This window comes from Convolutriloba macropyga, chromosome 6 (genome assembly GCF_964194025.1).
Source record: "Convolutriloba macropyga chromosome 6, txConMacr16.3, whole genome shotgun sequence".
In the NCBI taxonomy this organism is placed as follows: Eukaryota; Metazoa; Xenacoelomorpha; order Acoela; family Convolutidae; genus Convolutriloba; species Convolutriloba macropyga.
Window position 1 is genome coordinate 70,410,423 of NC_134473.1, and position 18,434 is coordinate 70,428,856.

At 36.0% G+C, this 18,434-nt stretch overlaps 2 protein-coding genes across 5 annotated transcripts in view; one reads left to right on the top strand and one right to left on the bottom strand.

Moving 5' to 3' along the window:
• LOC142340576 (uncharacterized) overlaps positions 1 to 18,434 on the top strand; it is a 200,557-nt gene that overhangs the window by 104,786 nt on the left and 77,337 nt on the right. The gene's annotated exons all lie outside the window — the stretch shown is intronic.
• LOC142341167 (putative 5'(3')-deoxyribonucleotidase) lies at positions 7,525 to 18,285 on the bottom strand. The gene is made up of 4 exons (XM_075392068.1): positions 18,237 to 18,285; positions 9,779 to 10,060; positions 8,814 to 9,152; positions 7,525 to 7,785 (listed from the first exon to the last, which is right to left on the bottom strand). The coding sequence occupies exons 2-3, from the start codon at positions 10,032 to 10,034 to the stop codon at positions 8,830 to 8,832; spliced, it is 579 nt and encodes a 192-aa protein (XP_075248183.1). The 5' UTR covers positions 10,035 to 10,060; positions 18,237 to 18,285; the 3' UTR covers positions 7,525 to 7,785; positions 8,814 to 8,829.

Genomic DNA, 18,434 nt, shown 5'->3' on the forward strand with positions numbered 1-18,434 from the left:
AAATGAATTCTTTGATAACAAAAGTAGTAAACGAGCAGTATCTTAGCTTATTAAAATTCAGTCTTCGTCGCTTGACAACAATCCAAGTGGCTCTTATTTATAAAGTTATTAGATGCGTGTCTATTTGCATAAAACAAACATTTTCTCAGCTCGGGTTCGTATTTCATCTTTACTACGGTCAGTGTCAAATATAACTTATCAATATGGAAAATCGTAAATACTTCGAAGTTGTTCGTTAGCTACGATCGGGGATGTATCCCCGCAATTATTCTCCGAAGAAAAAGAGTATTCGTCGCCGAAGTATTCATTGCCAAAATTCAACCGAAAATGGTCATTTATTCACGCTTGGTTCTGAAAATTAGGTATTACATCGTTCAAATGCTCGTACGAAGATATCTCATCTATACAGTTCTAATTGCCACCACCCCAGCTACAAATCAATGCCATTAATTTGTCAAAAATGTAGTGTTATCCAACTTAAAGAATGGAGCTAAAAGTATACGCGATTGTTCTACCTGGAATGATAGTATAATCTACCGCCACACTACTTGACCGATTAATTTCATCGTCCCGGTATCCCTTGACGGAGCATGTCGTGAAATTGCACTAGAGCAGAAAAGATATTGTTATGATATATTTAAAAATTAAAAAAATCTTATTTCTAATAATAATTGCAGAATTTACAAGGCCCACTGCTTTTCAGCCGCCCTGACTTTGTTACTTCACAAAACTAGACTATCGCATTAGACGTCGGGCATACTAAATACACTTGTGTCAGTGCCTGTACTTCGACTATTATTAAGGGAACCCGCACGCAAGCGGGTGAATTCGAAAAATTGCTCGTAAACTTAAGCACTGGATCCGATAAGCACCTCTACAACAGACCCGACAAAGTAGTTGATGTAGAGGTATCCAGGACGTCGAATTTATCAATACAACAGACTGGAGATTAGTTACTCGACGGTTCCGAATGAATATTTGTATATTATGACTGTTTACGGCGAACAGCCACACAATCTTAGTTTATCCGGCACTCACAAAGGATTGTTTCAAGGGGGCATATTTCTTAAATTCCAGTTAGTGAGGAGGTTGAAGAGGTTGACTGTTTGTCTAATCACTCTAATTTGACAGCTCTCAAACTTTTCAGATTATGTTTCAGTTGTTCATTTTATCTATTTTAGAACTTTGCTATCGTCTGTGCACATTTGTTGTCAAAAGAATCTGGTCGGCTAATTGTCTGCTTTCCACAAAGAATAGATTGTCCTAATTACGATCTTTCTAAAGAGCCTAAATTTATGCAGTTTTGCCACTTAGAGGTATTCCCGCTTCAGATTCAATTTAGTGTTCGCTACAGTCCCCCTCTCTACTCTCATCATACTCCCGAATGATGCCAAAACCTACTATGTTATGTAAATTATTGAGACAGAAAAAATGAATTCTTTGATAACAAAATTAGTAAACGAGCAGTATCTTAGCTTATTAAAATTCAGTCGTCGTCGCTTGACAACAATCCAAGTGGCCCTTATTTATAAAGTGATTAGATGGGTGTCTACTTGCATAAAACAAACATTTTCTCAACTCAGGTTCGTTATATAATAATTTCATCTTTTAACCAGTCATTGTTACTTATAACTTATAAAATTGGAAAATCGTAAATTCGTCGAGGTTGTTCTTTAATTACGACGGGGTCTATATCCTCTCACTTATCAACCGGATAAGAAAAAGTTTGTCGCCGAAGCCAAAAATTCTGCTCAAAAATTGTCATTTCTTCTCCCTTGGTTCTGAAATTCAGGTATTACATCGTTCAAGTACTCGTTCAAAGATATCTCACCTACACAGTTCTAATGGCCACCTTCCTAGCTACAAATTAAAGCCATTAATTAGTGAAAGAAAATTAGTGTTATGCAACTTAAAGAATCGAGCGTAAGTTATACGCAATTTCTCTACCTGAAATGATAGTATAATCTATCGCCACACTATGGGACCGATTAATCTCATCGTCCAGAAACCATTGACGGAGTATGTCTCGAGATGACAATAGGGCAGAAGAGGAGATACTAAGGAATCATTTAAAAATAAAGAAAATCTTATTTCTAATAATAATTGCAGACTTTACAAAGCCCACTGCTTTTCCGCCGCCCTGACTTTGTTACTTCACAATACTAGACTATCGCATTAGACGTCGGGCATACTAAATACAATTGCGTCAGTGCCTGTCCTTCGACTATTAATACGGGAACCCGTACGCAAGCGGGTGAATTCAAAAAACTTCATAAAATTAGGCACTGGATCCGATAAGCACTTCCACAACAGATCCGACAAAGTAGTTGATCTAGGGGGATCAAGGACGTCGAATTTATTAATACAACAGACTTGAGATTAGTTTATCGACGCTTCCTAATTAACATTTTTGTATATTATGACTCTGGTTACGGCGAACAGCCACACTATCTTATCTTATCCGGCACTCACAAAAGATTGGTTCAAGGAGGCATATTTCCTAAATTCCAGTTAGTGGAGGGGACACCGCATTGCCTAATAATACACCGCTGTCAGATGAAACAAAGGCCAGAAATATGAATTGTTATTTGTTTATGTACAAATTATTCGAACTTAGTTTTAAGTTCCCCTTACGTTTTTCTCTCTATATTGAGGGTAGATTCCATCGGGGTTAAGCAGACGATGTCGATGGTTCGATTAATGAAGCAGGGAGCAAAGGAGTGGGCGCACAATCGCTGTCATGGGAACCAGATTGTCCTTGAACTTTGCTATACTTATTTACCTATTCTGTTCTTTAAACTGAACATTGAACACAGAAGAGGTTGCTTGTTTGTCTAATCAATCTAAATTGACAGCCCTAAATACTCTCAACTTACGTGTCATTTGTTCATTTTATCTATTTGAGAGCTTTGCTATCATCTGTGCACATTTGTTGTCATAAGAATCTGGTCGGCTAATTGTCTGCTTTCCACAAAGGGATTAAACTCTGTTCAAGTTAGCCGCGATAAATAGATTGTCCTAATTACGAGCTTTCTAAAGAGCCTAAATATATGCAGTTTCGCCACTTAGAGGCATTCCCCCTTCAAATTCAATTTCATGTTCGCTACACTCCCCCCTCTCTACTAACGTCATAACCCCGAATGATGACAAAACCTACTATGTAATGTAAATTATTGAGACAGAAAAAATGAATTCTTTGATAACAAAAGTAGTAAACGAGCAGTATCTTAGCTTATTAAAATTCAGTCTTCGTCGCTTGACAACAATCCAAGTGGCACTTATTTATAAAGTGATTAGATGCGTGTCTATTTGCATAAAACAAACATTTTCTCAGCTCAGGTTCGTATTTCATCTTTTAACCAGTCAGTGTCACTTATAACTTATCAAATTGGAAAATCGTAAATACTTCGAGCTTGATCGTTAGCTAAAATTGGGCCTGTATCCCCGCAATTATCATCCGGAGGAGAAAAAGAGTATTCGTCCCCGGAGTATTCGTTGCCAAAAATTCTGCCGAAAAAGGTCATTTATTCACGCTTGGTTCTGAAAATTAGGTATCACATCCTTCAAATGCTCGTACGAAGATATCTCACCTATACAGTTCTAATTGCCACCTCCCCAGCTACAAATTAATGCCACTAATTAGTCAAAAATGTAGTGTTATGCAACTTGAAGAATGGAGCTAAAATTATACGCGATTGTTCTACCTGGAATGATAGTATAATCTACCGCCACACTACTTGACCGATTAATTCATCGTCCCGGAAACCCTTGACGGAGCATGTCGTGAGATTGCACCAGAGCAGAAAAGATACTGTTATGAATTATTTAAAAATTAAGAAAATCTTATTTCTAATAATAATTGCAGACTTTACAAAGCGCACTGCTTTTCAGCCGCCCTGACTTTGTTAATTCACAATACTAGACTATCGCATTCGACGTCGGGCGTACTAAATACAATTGCGTCAGTGCCTGTCCTTCGACTATTATTATGGGAACCCGCACGCAAGCGGGTGAACTCGAAAAACTGCTCGTAAAATTAAGCAATGGATCCGATAAGCACCTCCACAACAGACACCATAAAGTAGTTGATGTAGAGGATCGAGGACGTCGAATTTATCAATACAACAGACTGGAGATTAGTTACTCGACGCTTCCGAATTAATATTTGTATATTATGACTGTTTACGGCGAACAGCCACACAATCTTAGTTTATCCGGCACTCAAAGGATTGTTTCAAGGGGGCATATTTCTTAAATTCCAGTGAGGAGGTTGAAGAGGTTGCCTGTTTGTCTAATCACTCTAATTTGACAGCCCTCAAACCTCTCAGATGATGTGTCAGTTGTTCATTTTATCTATTTTAGAGCTTTGCTATCATCTGTGCACATTTGTTGTCATAAGAATATGGTCGCCTAATTGTCTGCTTTCCACAAAGGGAATAAACTTTGTTCAAGTTAGCCGCGATGTAATTATCTTAAATAGATTGTCCTAATTACGAGCTTTTGAAAGAGCCTACAAATATGCACTTTCGCCGCTTAGATTTATTCCCGCTTTAAATTCAATTTCATGTTCGCTACAGAAGATTGGTGGTTGGGAACTGACTACCGCCCACCCTTCAAAACTCAAACTTGAATCTTTCGCTAAGAAAATGTGATTCGTCTGGCAATTAAACTGAGACAATGGTCCTCAGTTACTCATCATCGGCTGATCGTAAAAAAGTTCTTAAAAACAATATAATTGAACTTATCTCCGGATCGAAATTATCTCATGATTTGTCTACCAGGGATAAATACAGTGTAAAGTGACAGTTGACTTTAACCTCAGAAGAATACAAATGCCAATAGGGTGATACTGGGCTACCAATCAGCGCATACATTCTTCCTTCGGCGTCGGAACCTACCCGCCAAATCATGCTCTATTTTTAGATAACGCAGTAATCTTATTCACCTTCATTTTGCGAGTTTTAACTCATCATATAGCGCCATAATTAAGCCCCTTCTTAGCTGCCGAATTGCTCCGTGTTGAATTCGCGTTGTGTTTGTCCTTCGACTATTATGACGTTCACCCGCACGCAAGCGGGTGAATTCGAAAAACTGTTCCTAAAATTAGGCACTGGATCCGATAAGCACCTCTACAACAGACCCGATAAAGTAGTTGATATAGAGTATCGAGGACGTCGAATTTATCAATACAACAGACAGGAGATTAGTTGCTCGATGCTTCCGAATTAATATTTGTAAATTATGACTGTTTACGGCGAACAGCCACACTATCTTGGTTTATCCGGCAATCACAAAGGATTGTTTCAGGGAGGTATATTTCATAAATTCCAGTTAGTGGAAGGGAAACCGCATTGCCTAATAATATACCGTGACGAGATAAAAAAAAAGGCCAGAAAGGAGAATTATTATTTGTTTATATAAAACTTATTCGAACTCAGTTGTAAGTAAACCCCCTCAAGTTTTTCTTTCTTTATTTTCTGGGTAGATTCCATCGGGGTTAAGCAGACGATGTCGATGGTTCGAATAATGAAGCGGCAGAGGACGAAGGAGTGGGCGCACAATCGCTGTGGTGGGAACCAGATTGTCCTTGAACTTTGCCATACTTATTTATCTATTCTCTGTTCTTCAAACTAACCTATGAACACAGAAGATGTTGCCTGTTTGTCTAATCAATCTAAATTGACAGCCCTAAATCCTTTCAGCTTCTGTCATTTGTTCGTTTTATCTATTTTAGAGCTTTGCTATCATCTGTGCACATTTGTGGTCATAAGAATCTGGTCAGCAAATTGTCTGCTTTCCACAAAGGGATTAAACTTTGTTCAAGTTAGCCGCGATGTAATTATGTTAAACAGATTGTCCTGATTACGAGCTTTCGAAACAGCCTAGAAATATGCATTTTCGCCGCTTAGAATTATTCCCGCTTTGAATTCAATTTCATGTTCGCTACAGAGATTTGTGGTTGGGAACTGACTGCCGTCCACCCCCAAAACTCAGCCTTGAATCTTTTGCTAAGAAAATGTGGTTGGCAAATAAACTGAGACACTTGTCCTCCGTTACTCATCATCGGCTGATCGTAAAAGTTCTTAAAAACAATATAAATGAATTTATCTCCAGATCAAATTTATCTCCTGATTTGTCTACCACGGATGAAAACAGTGTAATGTGATAGTTGACTTTATCCTCAGAAGAATACATATGCCAATAGGGTGATACTGGCCTACCATTCAGCGCATACATTCTTCCTTCGTTGTCGGAACCTACCCACCAAATCATGTTGTATTTTTAGATAACGCAGTAAGCTTATTCATCTTCATTTTGCTAGTTTTAACTCAACATATACCGCCATAATTCCGCCCTTTCTTAGCTGCCGAATTGTTCCTTGTTGAATTCGCGTTGGTGTTTGTGAGAAACTGTATGAGTGTACGCGTGTGTATGAGTAAGCGTAAAAAAATGTAACGTTGTTCGGCAAAATTGAAGCTGCAATCAAGTTTCTTTTTTCTAGAAGATCCACATTCCCTTGTCACAAAAATATAAATCAAATAACAAATCTTTTGTTTTCAACTCAATTTTTAAAATTTGTAAAAAAAATTTTAGAAAATGTAACAAAAAGATACTTTTATCCAGTGAAGTAAAGTGTGCGGGAATAAAAAAGAGTTATTTGCCTTAAACTGGTTAATTAGTGAGGCATCTAATTTTAGTACATTTTCACTAGCTTTAATTTGCTGAATTAGTGTGGCTCCTACTTTTGAGAACTTCAGATAGAAGAGTGACGTAAATTGTGCTGCGCTCAAAAGGGAGTAGTCAGTGAACAAAAAGAAATTTAATTGCGCACCATTTTCGGGGCAACCAATCACAGGTAAACACTCTCAAACGGTGACGTTAATTGTTCTGTGCTGAAAACGGGTCATTTCTTTTTCTGCGTTCAATTAGTGGGGAAAAAATTCACGGAAAGTGCCAAAAAACAGTAAGGTCATTCTCTGTTCAGGAAGTGATAGAGCCGTGTTTTGCTTCGCTCTATTAGAGCAGCATCCAAGTTGAAAAAAAATGATTCTAAACACCGAGAAAAACTGGGCTGATCTCAAAGAGACAGTCATCAGGTTTAGTGTGCTCACTTAGGGAGACATGCGACCCTCCTTAATTACGCTTCGAAAGTGAGTCAAATTGTGATGTGCTCAAAAATGAAGCTTATCATATTTTAATGTGCTCAAAAATGTGGTATCTAATCTGAGGAAAGTATGCTCAAATATTGAGGTCATGTTTGTTGTTCATGCGATTAGTGGCGCATACTAGTGCATTACGCTCAATAAGAGACGGTACTCGGTTTACTGTGCTCAATTAGTGAGTCCAATTTAAGAAAAACAAAATCAAACTTTCAGATACTTTCTGCTGCGCTCGAGAACAGACATCCATTAGTTCTAGTGTTTGCAATTAGTTATGCATCTAATCTGAGGAAATATCCCGCACACTGTTACGGTAATATGCTCTGTGCTCCGTCAATTCTTTCAATACGAGAAAGAAGAGAGACATATAATATTAGTAAATTACACACAAGCAGTCAGGTCATTTGTGTTTTGCTCAAAGCAAGAGAAAGTCATTACTTTTACTGCAATCAATTAGTGGATCATAAAGTTCTAGAAAAATACGAGAAGAGGGGGAATTTGTGTTGTGGTACTTCAGGTTTTTGTTGATCGATACCCCGTCCATTGCTTCCCAACTAAGTTGAGCAAATGTTGTAAAAGTGTGTTTCTCTTACGCATATTTTTGATCGAATGTTTCGACATTTTCCTGGAAAATCGACCTCAATCACCAATAAAGTTTAAAATAGTTTGAGAGTAGTTCATGTCGTTAGTGCTTTTATGTTTAAATTTTCTGTGATGTTTAGCGCTACATTATACTAAAGGATATTCGCTATCCTGAAAGCAAATGAAAATAGGTTTACTACACTGATCGAATCCCACTCAAATTTGATATCTGCAAACATTAATAAGATGAAGACGGAGCTTCGACAATTGAGGCTTCTGGTAGCCGTCTAGGTTTACTATGTCAAGGTATCTTGAACTTTTACTCGCAAGTAAATCGTTTAGTGTATCGAAGTGCCTCCGGTTGGAGTGAACATTTAATCGAAGATGTCGAGAATTTTGATAAAATAGTTGAAATTTCTGAATCACAGTGTCAGCGGTTTTTTAACGGTCAGGACCGCTACGCCCTAGGTTTTGTTTAAGAAGCTGCCGCTGCTAGTAAAAAGTTGAGAATGGAACTTTAGGGCAATGATTCGCTTGAAACAATGATTTCACAGCACTTTAAATCAACTTCAAGCTGCAACTCCGTTAACTTAAAAAACAGCAAGAAAGCTGTTGTTTAATTCAATTACTGAAAGAACGCTAGAAGAGCCAAATTGTCATCATTGACATTTTGCCCTAAAAAGAGAAAGCCAGTTTAACCGCTTATTCAGTCATAGGAGATATTACTACTCCCGTCGTACAAATTTTGAATGATGAAAAATAACCAGCTTTGAGAAAATACACCGACCTAGCCTCCAAACTTATCTCCACGACAGCTGTAAGGAAAGATAGCGTTGACTGTTGCATTTGCTCTATTCGCCAGAACGCTTAGAACGTTGGAAACTCGCTTCCATGTTTAAATCTTTTAAGAGCTTTTAAAACCACCAAAATTCAATAAAATGGCGAAAAGCACCGTTATTTATATAGTCTGTATTCTACAATAGAAATGGAGAAGTCGACTGCATTTCAGGAATTCACGCCAGCTTAGAGTGGCAGCATCCCTTTTCCGGAACCTGAGGATAAACAAAATACCTGTCAGAGGACGAGCTTATAAGGAGTCAATGTAATCCATCAACTTATCAATTTGATTCCAGCTTTTAACTCTGAAGCCGCGCGTCTCTGTGTTGTAAGGTTGATCAAATACTACTTGGCTCCACGTAGGAACCATGCACCCTTTAATAATTGGTTTATCATCAATTAAAACATGTCCAGTCACTACTGTCTTGTCACGTGTCAAGATCATTTTGGATGTGAAGTCGAACCCCAGATGCTCTTCGACCCACTCGTACTTTTCTCTGACACAATTGTAATATTCTGTCATTGGAGATGTACAGATGAATAGATTGTACTTCTTGTTCAAAGCTTTCATGGCTGAAACGAAAACGGGATCTTTTCCGTTTGTGCCCCCCCCCCCCCCAGCATAGTGGGCGCATATTATTTGCACCCCCCAGACGCACGTGCCATATTTTTACATAATGATTTACTATGTAATGGCACGTGCTCTGTTACTGGGGGGCGCATAACGTACTGGGGGGCACAAACGGAAAAGATCCCGAAAACGAAATGGGTGATTACTGTTAAGACGAAGCAACGAAACGCGCAAATTAGTTTTTCATAAATATTTGGGGCGGTACAGTACTACCATCCATTAAATTCCAATATAAACAAAATATACCACCTAAAACAGCAGACATTCTTCCGGCTATACAACACAATATTGAGAACATTGAGTTTCCTTAAAGTTTCATCAAAAAATAACGCCTTTGTTTTTAAACGCATTGTCACTTTTAGAATTTGCTATGTTATTTAGTCGAATTAACTTCACAATTAAAAATCATAGTTTATATCGAAAGTCTGTTAAAATTTACGCAAAAAATTCTGGTTCTTAAATGAATGTGAGTCAAAAAACTGATACCAAATTTAAAACCAACAATGAGAAGTTTTCAAATTTTTATCTCTTAAAATATCGCCATTTTTACTAGAGCAAGGAAACTGACCTGCTTTAGCGCCCTCCATTACAGGCAAATGTCTGAAAAATCCAGGCTTCAATGCAATTCTGTGAAATGCATCCTCATGCTGAGGATAAATGTGTGCATACTGTACATCATTGTAAAACACGTTTCTCTCCTCTCTCGGAATAAGTTTCATGGATGGAAACATCTTTGTGATTGCCCGTTCATAGCCCAACTCAAAATTGGCTATCACCCCGTCCATATCAACTAGCACTATCTTCTTTTTGGCAGTGGACGACATACTTGAATTCAAGAAACATTCAACACCTGAAAGATGAAATTGAAGTTGACCATAATCTTTAAAAATTAATGCAAAAAATTGAAGTTTCACAAATCAATTAAGTCAAAAAACTGATACTAAATGTATAACTAAATATGAGAAGTTTTCAAATTTTTATCTCTTAAAATATTATTGACCAAAATATTATTGCTCAATTCTATAAACATACCCGGCAGATTGCCGGAAAATAGCCGCCGTTGATTCCAATAAGCATGATTGGGATTGAACGAATAGAATATATTGAAAAAAAAAAGATTTTTGTACAAAAATATTTTTTAAGTCCGATTTATTTTGATGGCATTTCGTAGTTGAACATACTTCTGTTTCTTAGAGAGAGGCTACAGGGGCTACCATCAATAACAATAAGCATTAGAGATGGTAAATAAGACTTATAGGAACGACGTTCAAATAGCGGGCATCTAAAATTGGGCTTTATGGGTTTAACCCGTTTCTATTTCTGATTTCAATTTTTTATACCGACTCTGTTCATTTTGAATTGCTTTGCTTAGCAACTGATGTTCGAATTCACTTTTAGCAGAATGAGAGAAGAGAGAAACTAGCCTAGAGAAGTCAAAAAGATTTCACGCAAAATGTCGAAAAAGCGGCAAAATGGTAAAGCGAAAAAAAGTTTGACGAAGTAAAAAAACATAGCAGGACAAGTCCTGACGTACAATTCAAAGAATTTTCATTGACTAAACAGAAAAACTAGACCAAGAATGGACTATGAGTGACTTGAGAAAACCATTTTGAAAAAATCAGATCAAAAAGTAAGAAAAAAAAAACAGAAAATCGATGTCAAAATGCCGCATGTGAACAAAAAAACCACTAGCGAGAAATGAAAATTCAATTCAAACAAAAAACTAGGCCTAGAATGAGCTGTGAATGGATTGGGAAAACCATTTAGAAAAAAATCCGATCCAAAAAATCGAAAAAACAGTAAAAATCAGAGTGAAATTGCCGCATGTGAACAAAAAACCACTCCCGAGAAACCGAATTTTTGTTCGAACACCGTTTTCTCACTCTACTTTAAAATTAGAGCGATAAAAATTCACGCCGCAAAACCACTCGCTTTTTCGCTCCATTTCCTGTTTCGGCGTGACCAAAATCACTACTCCAATTTGACTTCAAAAATCATGAAAATGTGTGAACAGATCTTAAAAAAAGACAGCGCCCCAATACAATTCAAATTCTTTGAATTGTAAAAAAAAATACGAGCGCAATAATAGCCGGCTGAGAAGATGAGGGCGGCTATTAATAAAACAATAAGTTCGTTTTTGCCAGGCATTCACAAATAAATTGATAAATAAATACTGGGAAAGGTTTCAAGAAAAAAACGGAGCGAGCGATAAACAGCCTTCGGGATAGCCGAGCTCTTGAAGGTTAATCGCCTTTGAAAATGAAGGCTTATCGGCTGTGAAAGCGCGACTAAAAGCGTTTTTTGAATATATAGCTCTACAACTGGCCAGTGAATCAATGAAAGAACAAAAGAAATTAATTTACCAAGCAGAAAAGACTAGCAAATGTATGAAGAGGGGTCGAAACAATTATATTGTCCGAAATTTGCCGGAGGGGTGAATTTCTTCCAGACAAAATGTTCCAGAAAAATTACAGCTATAGCTGGTGGGCCAATGAAAACCTCCAACCCTGATTCGGTGAGCACGCAAGTCTAACTCAGCATTACATTTAGTTTTGCAAAAATCGAACTATTCATATCAAATCAATAAAATTATTGACAGAACTAATAAAAAACAAAAACAGCGTGATTGCTAAATTGATCACTAAATAATAGCAGTCTTGCCGATGACAGTCAAATTACTAATTCGATTTAAATTATGCAATCTAGCTTGACCGTTTATACCTCAATAACACTATTTGACATCCCTAAATACAAAAGCATCAAAATCCTGACCCGTAAAACGACGTTACAAACGAAATGACACTTCAGAGCCGGCCTGCCATTCTTTCAAGCTGTTATCTTTAAATATCTTATCTTCATATCCGTTACCATACTGTGGATGACTAATTATTCGTTCTTTACCTCTGTTTCAATAATATTAGTAGAGCTAATGGATCAATAATTAGCCGAGCACTTGCTTGTTACCTACGACTTATCAAAGAAAAGGTACGATTGAGGCACACCATTTGATTGGCACATAAACATAGATTTGTACACAATTAAAATCAATTCGTGTCCGCTAATGAACCAAACAAGACCTGATTCTAGTGCTCTTGCGCTTTCATAAACCTGCCATTAATATACATTCAGCCACTGATCCACTACTATGCCGACGTGGAGAAGTACAAAAACTGAAATTGATTTTATTACAGGCAGTCTCCAGGTCTATAGGCTAAAACGAGATTCGAGTTTAGAGTGGCGACAAACAAACGTAAAAGGAAATTTTAGATATTAAGATAATAAAACGGACTTTATCAACTCTTCCGAGTAAACTAATACTCGGAATAGTTGACAAGTCCGTTTTATTATCTTAATATCTAAGCGAGATTATATTACGGTTTCAGAGTTTAGCGCGTGGTTTCTATGGCTTTGACCAATTCTTTTCGTAAAAAAAATTTTATATACTTTTGAATTCTGCTTTCATTTGTTATCTTTTTTGCCCAATCTTTAAGTCCAAAAATTCATTGTGCCCCGTCAAAGACCCAATTTTTTCAGGAGGTAAAAATGAACCTTGACACTTCTTTCAGTTGCTATCTATTATCTGTTATGACTTTGAACATATTTATTTTAAAATCATCCGTTGATTTTTGAACTTTGTCACTATTTTATCTTACTTTTCTCAACTTCGGACGCAGTCTCAGTAAAAACAGGCAAAAATCAGTTTTCTGTGGGTTATAAATTAATGTCTGTAACGGTTTCATGTCCAACTAATGGTCTCTTGAGCATAACTGCATATTTTTTGAAATCAGTTTGTTTCCTTGTTGTATTAGTGCGTTATTTACAAGTGCAATTGAAGGAAAGCATAGTAGGGAAAATGCACAACGATGAAAAAACGCGTATCTGAATATTTAAATCTTTTTATATAGTTTATGCTTTTTGGGCTGAGACAAAGTTATCTCTAATTTTTATGGATTTTTTTTGTTTTTGCCTATGTTGTCTTTCTTTTTGCTGTTATATGCCATATACCTTGCACCAAGACGTATAACTGAACCTAGATAAAGAATTCAGTTCAGAGCTGTTTGTTTTAATGACTTTCAAATTTAGATAAAGAATTTTTTTCAACTGTATCTTTTTTGCTTTAGTTTTTGTAACCATGTGACTCAACCTCACTAATTAGAAGACTCATTATTTTTGTTGATTGAAGCATTTTTAATTTGTTTCGAGCTTGGCTTTACGTTGTGACTGAATGCTTCGACCATTAATTTCATAAAAAAATTTCGAGATTTCTATGCTGTTAAATTTCTGGGTATCTTTTTGTTGTCATGTCTACATAAACCTTTTAGAAGGAAGACTCTTTGATGTCAAAATGAGGAAAAATGACAAAATACTGTTCTTGCAGGTAGAATATCATAATTATAGTGCCTTGAACAGTGTGATCTCGTAAAATTGTTTGAAGATTTGGCTTCTTTACATATTTGTTGTTATTTTGAGGGGTCATGACTTAGTCTCATTATTAGCGGGCCCAACTGGCTTCCTGAGGTATTGCAAATTAACCCATCGCTGTTTTTTGAAATCTTTTTGAAGTCTGTTATGACTTTTGAAAAAAAAATTGTTTTCAAAGACATAATTGGGTTTTTGAGCTTCGTCATTTTCAGTTAATTTTTTGGTTGATTGTTTAGCTCAGTCTCTGTAAACACAGGTCACAAACCGTTTCCAGTGAACTATGGTTTAATCTCTATAACGGTTCTAGCTTTGAACATTTGTTTTTCGGCTTTGTTACTGCTGTTACTACGAGATTTCACAAAATAATTGAGATTTTTTTTTGTATTTGTACATTTCATCGGATTTTTGTTTTCTTTTTAATTTATAACAATAATCGTAGGTCCCAATGGCTTTGAAATTTTGCGGAGTTAAACAATGGATAATGACATGTCTAAATTGCTTTCTATGGAGATATAAATGAACATTTTTGGGGATTTCAGTGAAATTAATTCTTTTCAAAAATACAAACGTCTTTTTGAAGTTCGCACTTCTTTGCTCTTTTTTGTCGACCTTTTAACCAGACAGGTTTCATATGATGTACCAGACAGGTAACCGCATTGAGGACAGGTTTCATATTTTTTCTAATGATGTACAGATTAAATTGTTCCGTTTAGATTTTATCTGATGCGAGTTTGATTTCATGATTTTATTTATTATAGAAGTCGAGTTTTCGTCGTTAACAATGTTTGCTGTTTGATATTTATTATTGTCCTTTCTAGTAGTCACAATATATACAACGTTGATCGGCCCTATAGGGTGGCATTCATTATTGGATTCCATTGGTTGTTTATGGAACGATATGTATGTTTTTGAAAGTTTTCTATCTCTTCGTCATTTGGTAGCCAATTAAGTCAACAACGTGGATGAGCGGGGTCGGAACTTTATGTGCGTACGTACATTACCGAGCCTCCTTGTCCCTTTAAAAATTCTGTAAAAGAAATACAGATCCGATCCATAGAGTATTAATGGAAATCTAGGGCATTCAAAAATCTGGAAAGATGCAATTCATACTTGCCAACACTTCGCACTGATGCTACAAAAAGATGATTTTGGTTAGTGAAAAGTTTGTCCGCATCAAAGAAGTGCGCAATGGAAGATAAACTTCAATTAATCTCCTCCTGTCCCACAAGCAAATAGTTTCCTCATTTTTGTTATGACTGCTTTTCTAAGAATATAGATTTAAATGATGTTAGATATTCAGTAATAAAGATTAGGCAATGTCAAACTTTGACATGATGTTGGTTCACATTTTTAAAAACAAATCAACTATAACCGACAACACTCGATCAATAGGCGCGTTATTGGCTCGTCTGGTTTAAAAGTGCCCTCCATGCCTTGAAGTTCCGCTTACTCATCCTGGGTGAACAATTTTTAGGACGGGAAGTTAACTACATCACTCAAGCCATCAAAGAATTCTAAAGAAAAAGTTGAAAACGTTCAAGCAAAAATTCTGCAATAAAAGACTCACATTACTATAATAAGTGATTCAAACTTCATTCTAAGGCAAAAACTTACGTGCTAATATCGAGTAAAAAATTATAGGTAAATATTAACGCCAGTGAACAAAACACTGGCTCCAATATCCGTGACGAATTACATCACACACGCAATTCATTCAACCAATTGTATGAGAATAAACGACACCCTGACTTGAAGTTATCGTGACGCCACAGCTCGTAACAAAGAGGCAGACGTCGAAAGTTAAAAGCCATTAGAAGGTTCTTAAAATCTCCACTTAGCTATCGCACCTAATTCAAAACATAACCGACTTAACGTCGGAAGAATTGCTTTCGAACGACTAGTGGGAGCTCTAATCAATTGCAGCCTGCTTCAGTCGGGGGGGGAGCCTAAATGGGACTAAGAAGTTCAATAGTGGGCTTCAAATAACCACATTAGAGGTTAACATATACAACTAATAAGATTTAAAGTAAAAAATGGCACCAGTTTCGGCGCACTTTTCATTTGACATTAAGTATTAAATTGCCGCCAATTGAATTCAGCTGCTTGAAATTGTGATTGAGAGAGAATTTTAGATCAAGCGAAACGCAAAGTCAAGGGCGTAGAAGTCACTCGAAAAGTCAAAATTGTCAAGCGAAAATTTTGCATAAAAAAGACACACACGTTTACAATAATTGCTATGAACTTCATTCAAGAGCAATTAATAAAACAAATACTCAAGAATAAGTCTCAAAAACGTTTTGCAATTTTTTTGAGCAACCACAGCATGATGACGACATGAGGAGATCTCCACAATCGACAAGGTACACAAACGACAAAATGAGCATTAACTCCGAATTCAACCGTAACTTCACAATATATAACCCAGCTGTAATTAACAGTTTTTTTATGTTAAACGATCTATTTCTTTCGTTTAATTAGTTTCAAGTTCTGAACAAACGTGCGCACTTATTAGACGCCACTCTGACGTTATTACAAATTTATCAACATTTGCAAATTTAAATGATCATTTCAATCGATTTTTCAAACATTCGAGTTGAAATTTTCTCAAGCAGAACTTAACGTCAAACTTACAAGGAGTTTCTTTTACCACCTTTTTGCAAAAAAAAAACTCATGGACACCACCGCCATCAGAACTACCTGAGTTGCTATTCTCTTAAATTATTTTGCAATTACCAATAATTTTCAATCCAGTCAATTTTCAATGTTTGAAATGATATGTTTGAAGTTTAGCCGAGTTTTGCAATAATGCTTTGAAACATTATATTTTTGACGTAGTGTCCCATTAAAGTGTTAAATAAACCACTGTAACAATTTGCAGAACTATAACTTCAGAGAACCGTCTGACAAAAACAATATATTTTTTACGAAACTCTTTTTGCGAATTTGGAAACTATCGCTCTTTCGTTGACTATTTTTGGAATCTATTAACATAACCGACTCAAACGCCCGGCGGGTAGGGATCAATTAAAAATTGCACAACTTGGTGGATTCTCTTCGTTTAGAGCTAATTTAACAACACAATTTATATTGAAAAAAAAATCAATTTTGGCACCCGTTCCATCTAGTTGTAACTGTCACCAACTAAGGTAAAAGGTTTTAGATTCTGAATGAGGGCAATTTAACACGCTAAAATCACGAAGGCAAGCTCGAAAATTTCAGTTTTAGTGAGGTCAGACAAATATTATTTCAATAAAATTGCAAGTTTCTCCCGATAAATTTTTGCGAGCGAAGACGCGGAATTTAAAAAAAATAATGTTAGCGTTTACAATATTCACTGCTTTTGAAACTTTGTGCAATTGTTTGTTTGAGTGAATATATTGAAAAAGTTTCAAAATTTGTGAAAATGTATTCAATCAACTTTTAAACAAAAGCTGATCTCAATGGCTGGTAGAGCTCAATGTTTCATAATAAAGGTTACACTGTCACTTTTCCTTTTCCATTCCCTTCTTTCACGGCCTTTGGTTTTCATTCTACATTCTGATTTATTCAAGTAGTTCATAGGTCGTTAGCACAATGATCAACTTATAAAAACAAGGTACAAAAACTCAATATCAAAGCAAAATACATGAGACAAAAACAAAATCAAAGCAATTTGAGGAAGCTAGAGAAAAAAAGCTATACCTATTATAAAAAAAGAAACTAATAAACAATTAGCTCACATTTACCCGTTGTTAAATAGAAATGGTCTCAAGGTTTTAATATTCGACGCTGGTAAACTAATTCGAGTAAGCTACTCAAAATCATTTCAAATTAAAACCTCTTCTCCTTTTCGAATTCTGTTCGAAAATGAGAACAAAGCAATCTCCCTATTTTTCTTGGCTAGCAGGCTATGTAGAACTAATATTATATATACATATGATTTCAACGACTTCATTATTGATTCAATGTGTAGTGAAATACAGAATTGTGAACACTTTGCCAACATAAATCAGATTTTTGTAAAACTGAAATATACTTTTAAAACATGCAATCGATAATATGCTTTTTTGCATGTGAAGTATCAACCTCTTCTGTTTCAGATGTACCAAATTTTGGAGAGGAAAGAATACCGAGAGGAGTGAAAAATTTTCAAATTAATTTTTTTCACAATTTTTCCAACAAGAACATGCAATGTAAGTTTAACACCCAAATCATCGGTTGTTAGAATTGCAAAAATAAACATACAGTAAAGAACTTCGATTAACAAAATATCTGTGCTATGACAAACAAAGCTAAGAAAATTAGGATTCTTTGGTTGAGGGTTGAAGTTTACTACGCCAAAATTGAACCTTGAGATAACATGATTGTTGCCGAATGATGATTATATGTTTTTCCGTAAAAAAGAAAACAAGTTCTGTGCCTAAATAAAGCGAAGTCAAACCAACAATCGCTTAAGCAAATATAGAGAGTAAGCGAGCAACATAAAACACGCACAAAATTTTTAGTCTTTTGTCGAAACTTTTAATTTTGGAAAATATTCACCGCTCGTTTAACTTTATCAAGAACTTTTGAATGATACCAGGTTGATTGTTATGCGCAATAGATATTGATGGGTGAAAACTGACCGAATAAATAGAGGCCGAATGTCAACGTTTCCCCACAATTCCATGGAGTGGAAACCCAGTTAATCGAAACTTGATATGCCTTGATAAAAAAACATACTAAAACATTGTCGAGATAACAAAGAGCACTTTTAAATGATAAAAAGTGACATCAAGATTTACCAAGATTTTGTCAAGAGCTTTCACGAAATTTAAAATCTT

What these genes read in the sequence shown, in the direction of transcription:
- LOC142341167 (XM_075392068.1), bottom strand. Translation starts at nt 10,034, where the DNA reads ATGTCGTCCACTGCCAAAAAGAAGATAGTGCTAGTTGATATGGACGGG. An exon ending in AATGGAGGGCGCTAAAGCAG is followed by an intron (nt 9,153 to 9,778) that starts GTCAGTTTCCTT and finishes TTTTCGTTTCAG; the next exon opens with CCATGAAAGCTTTGAACAAG.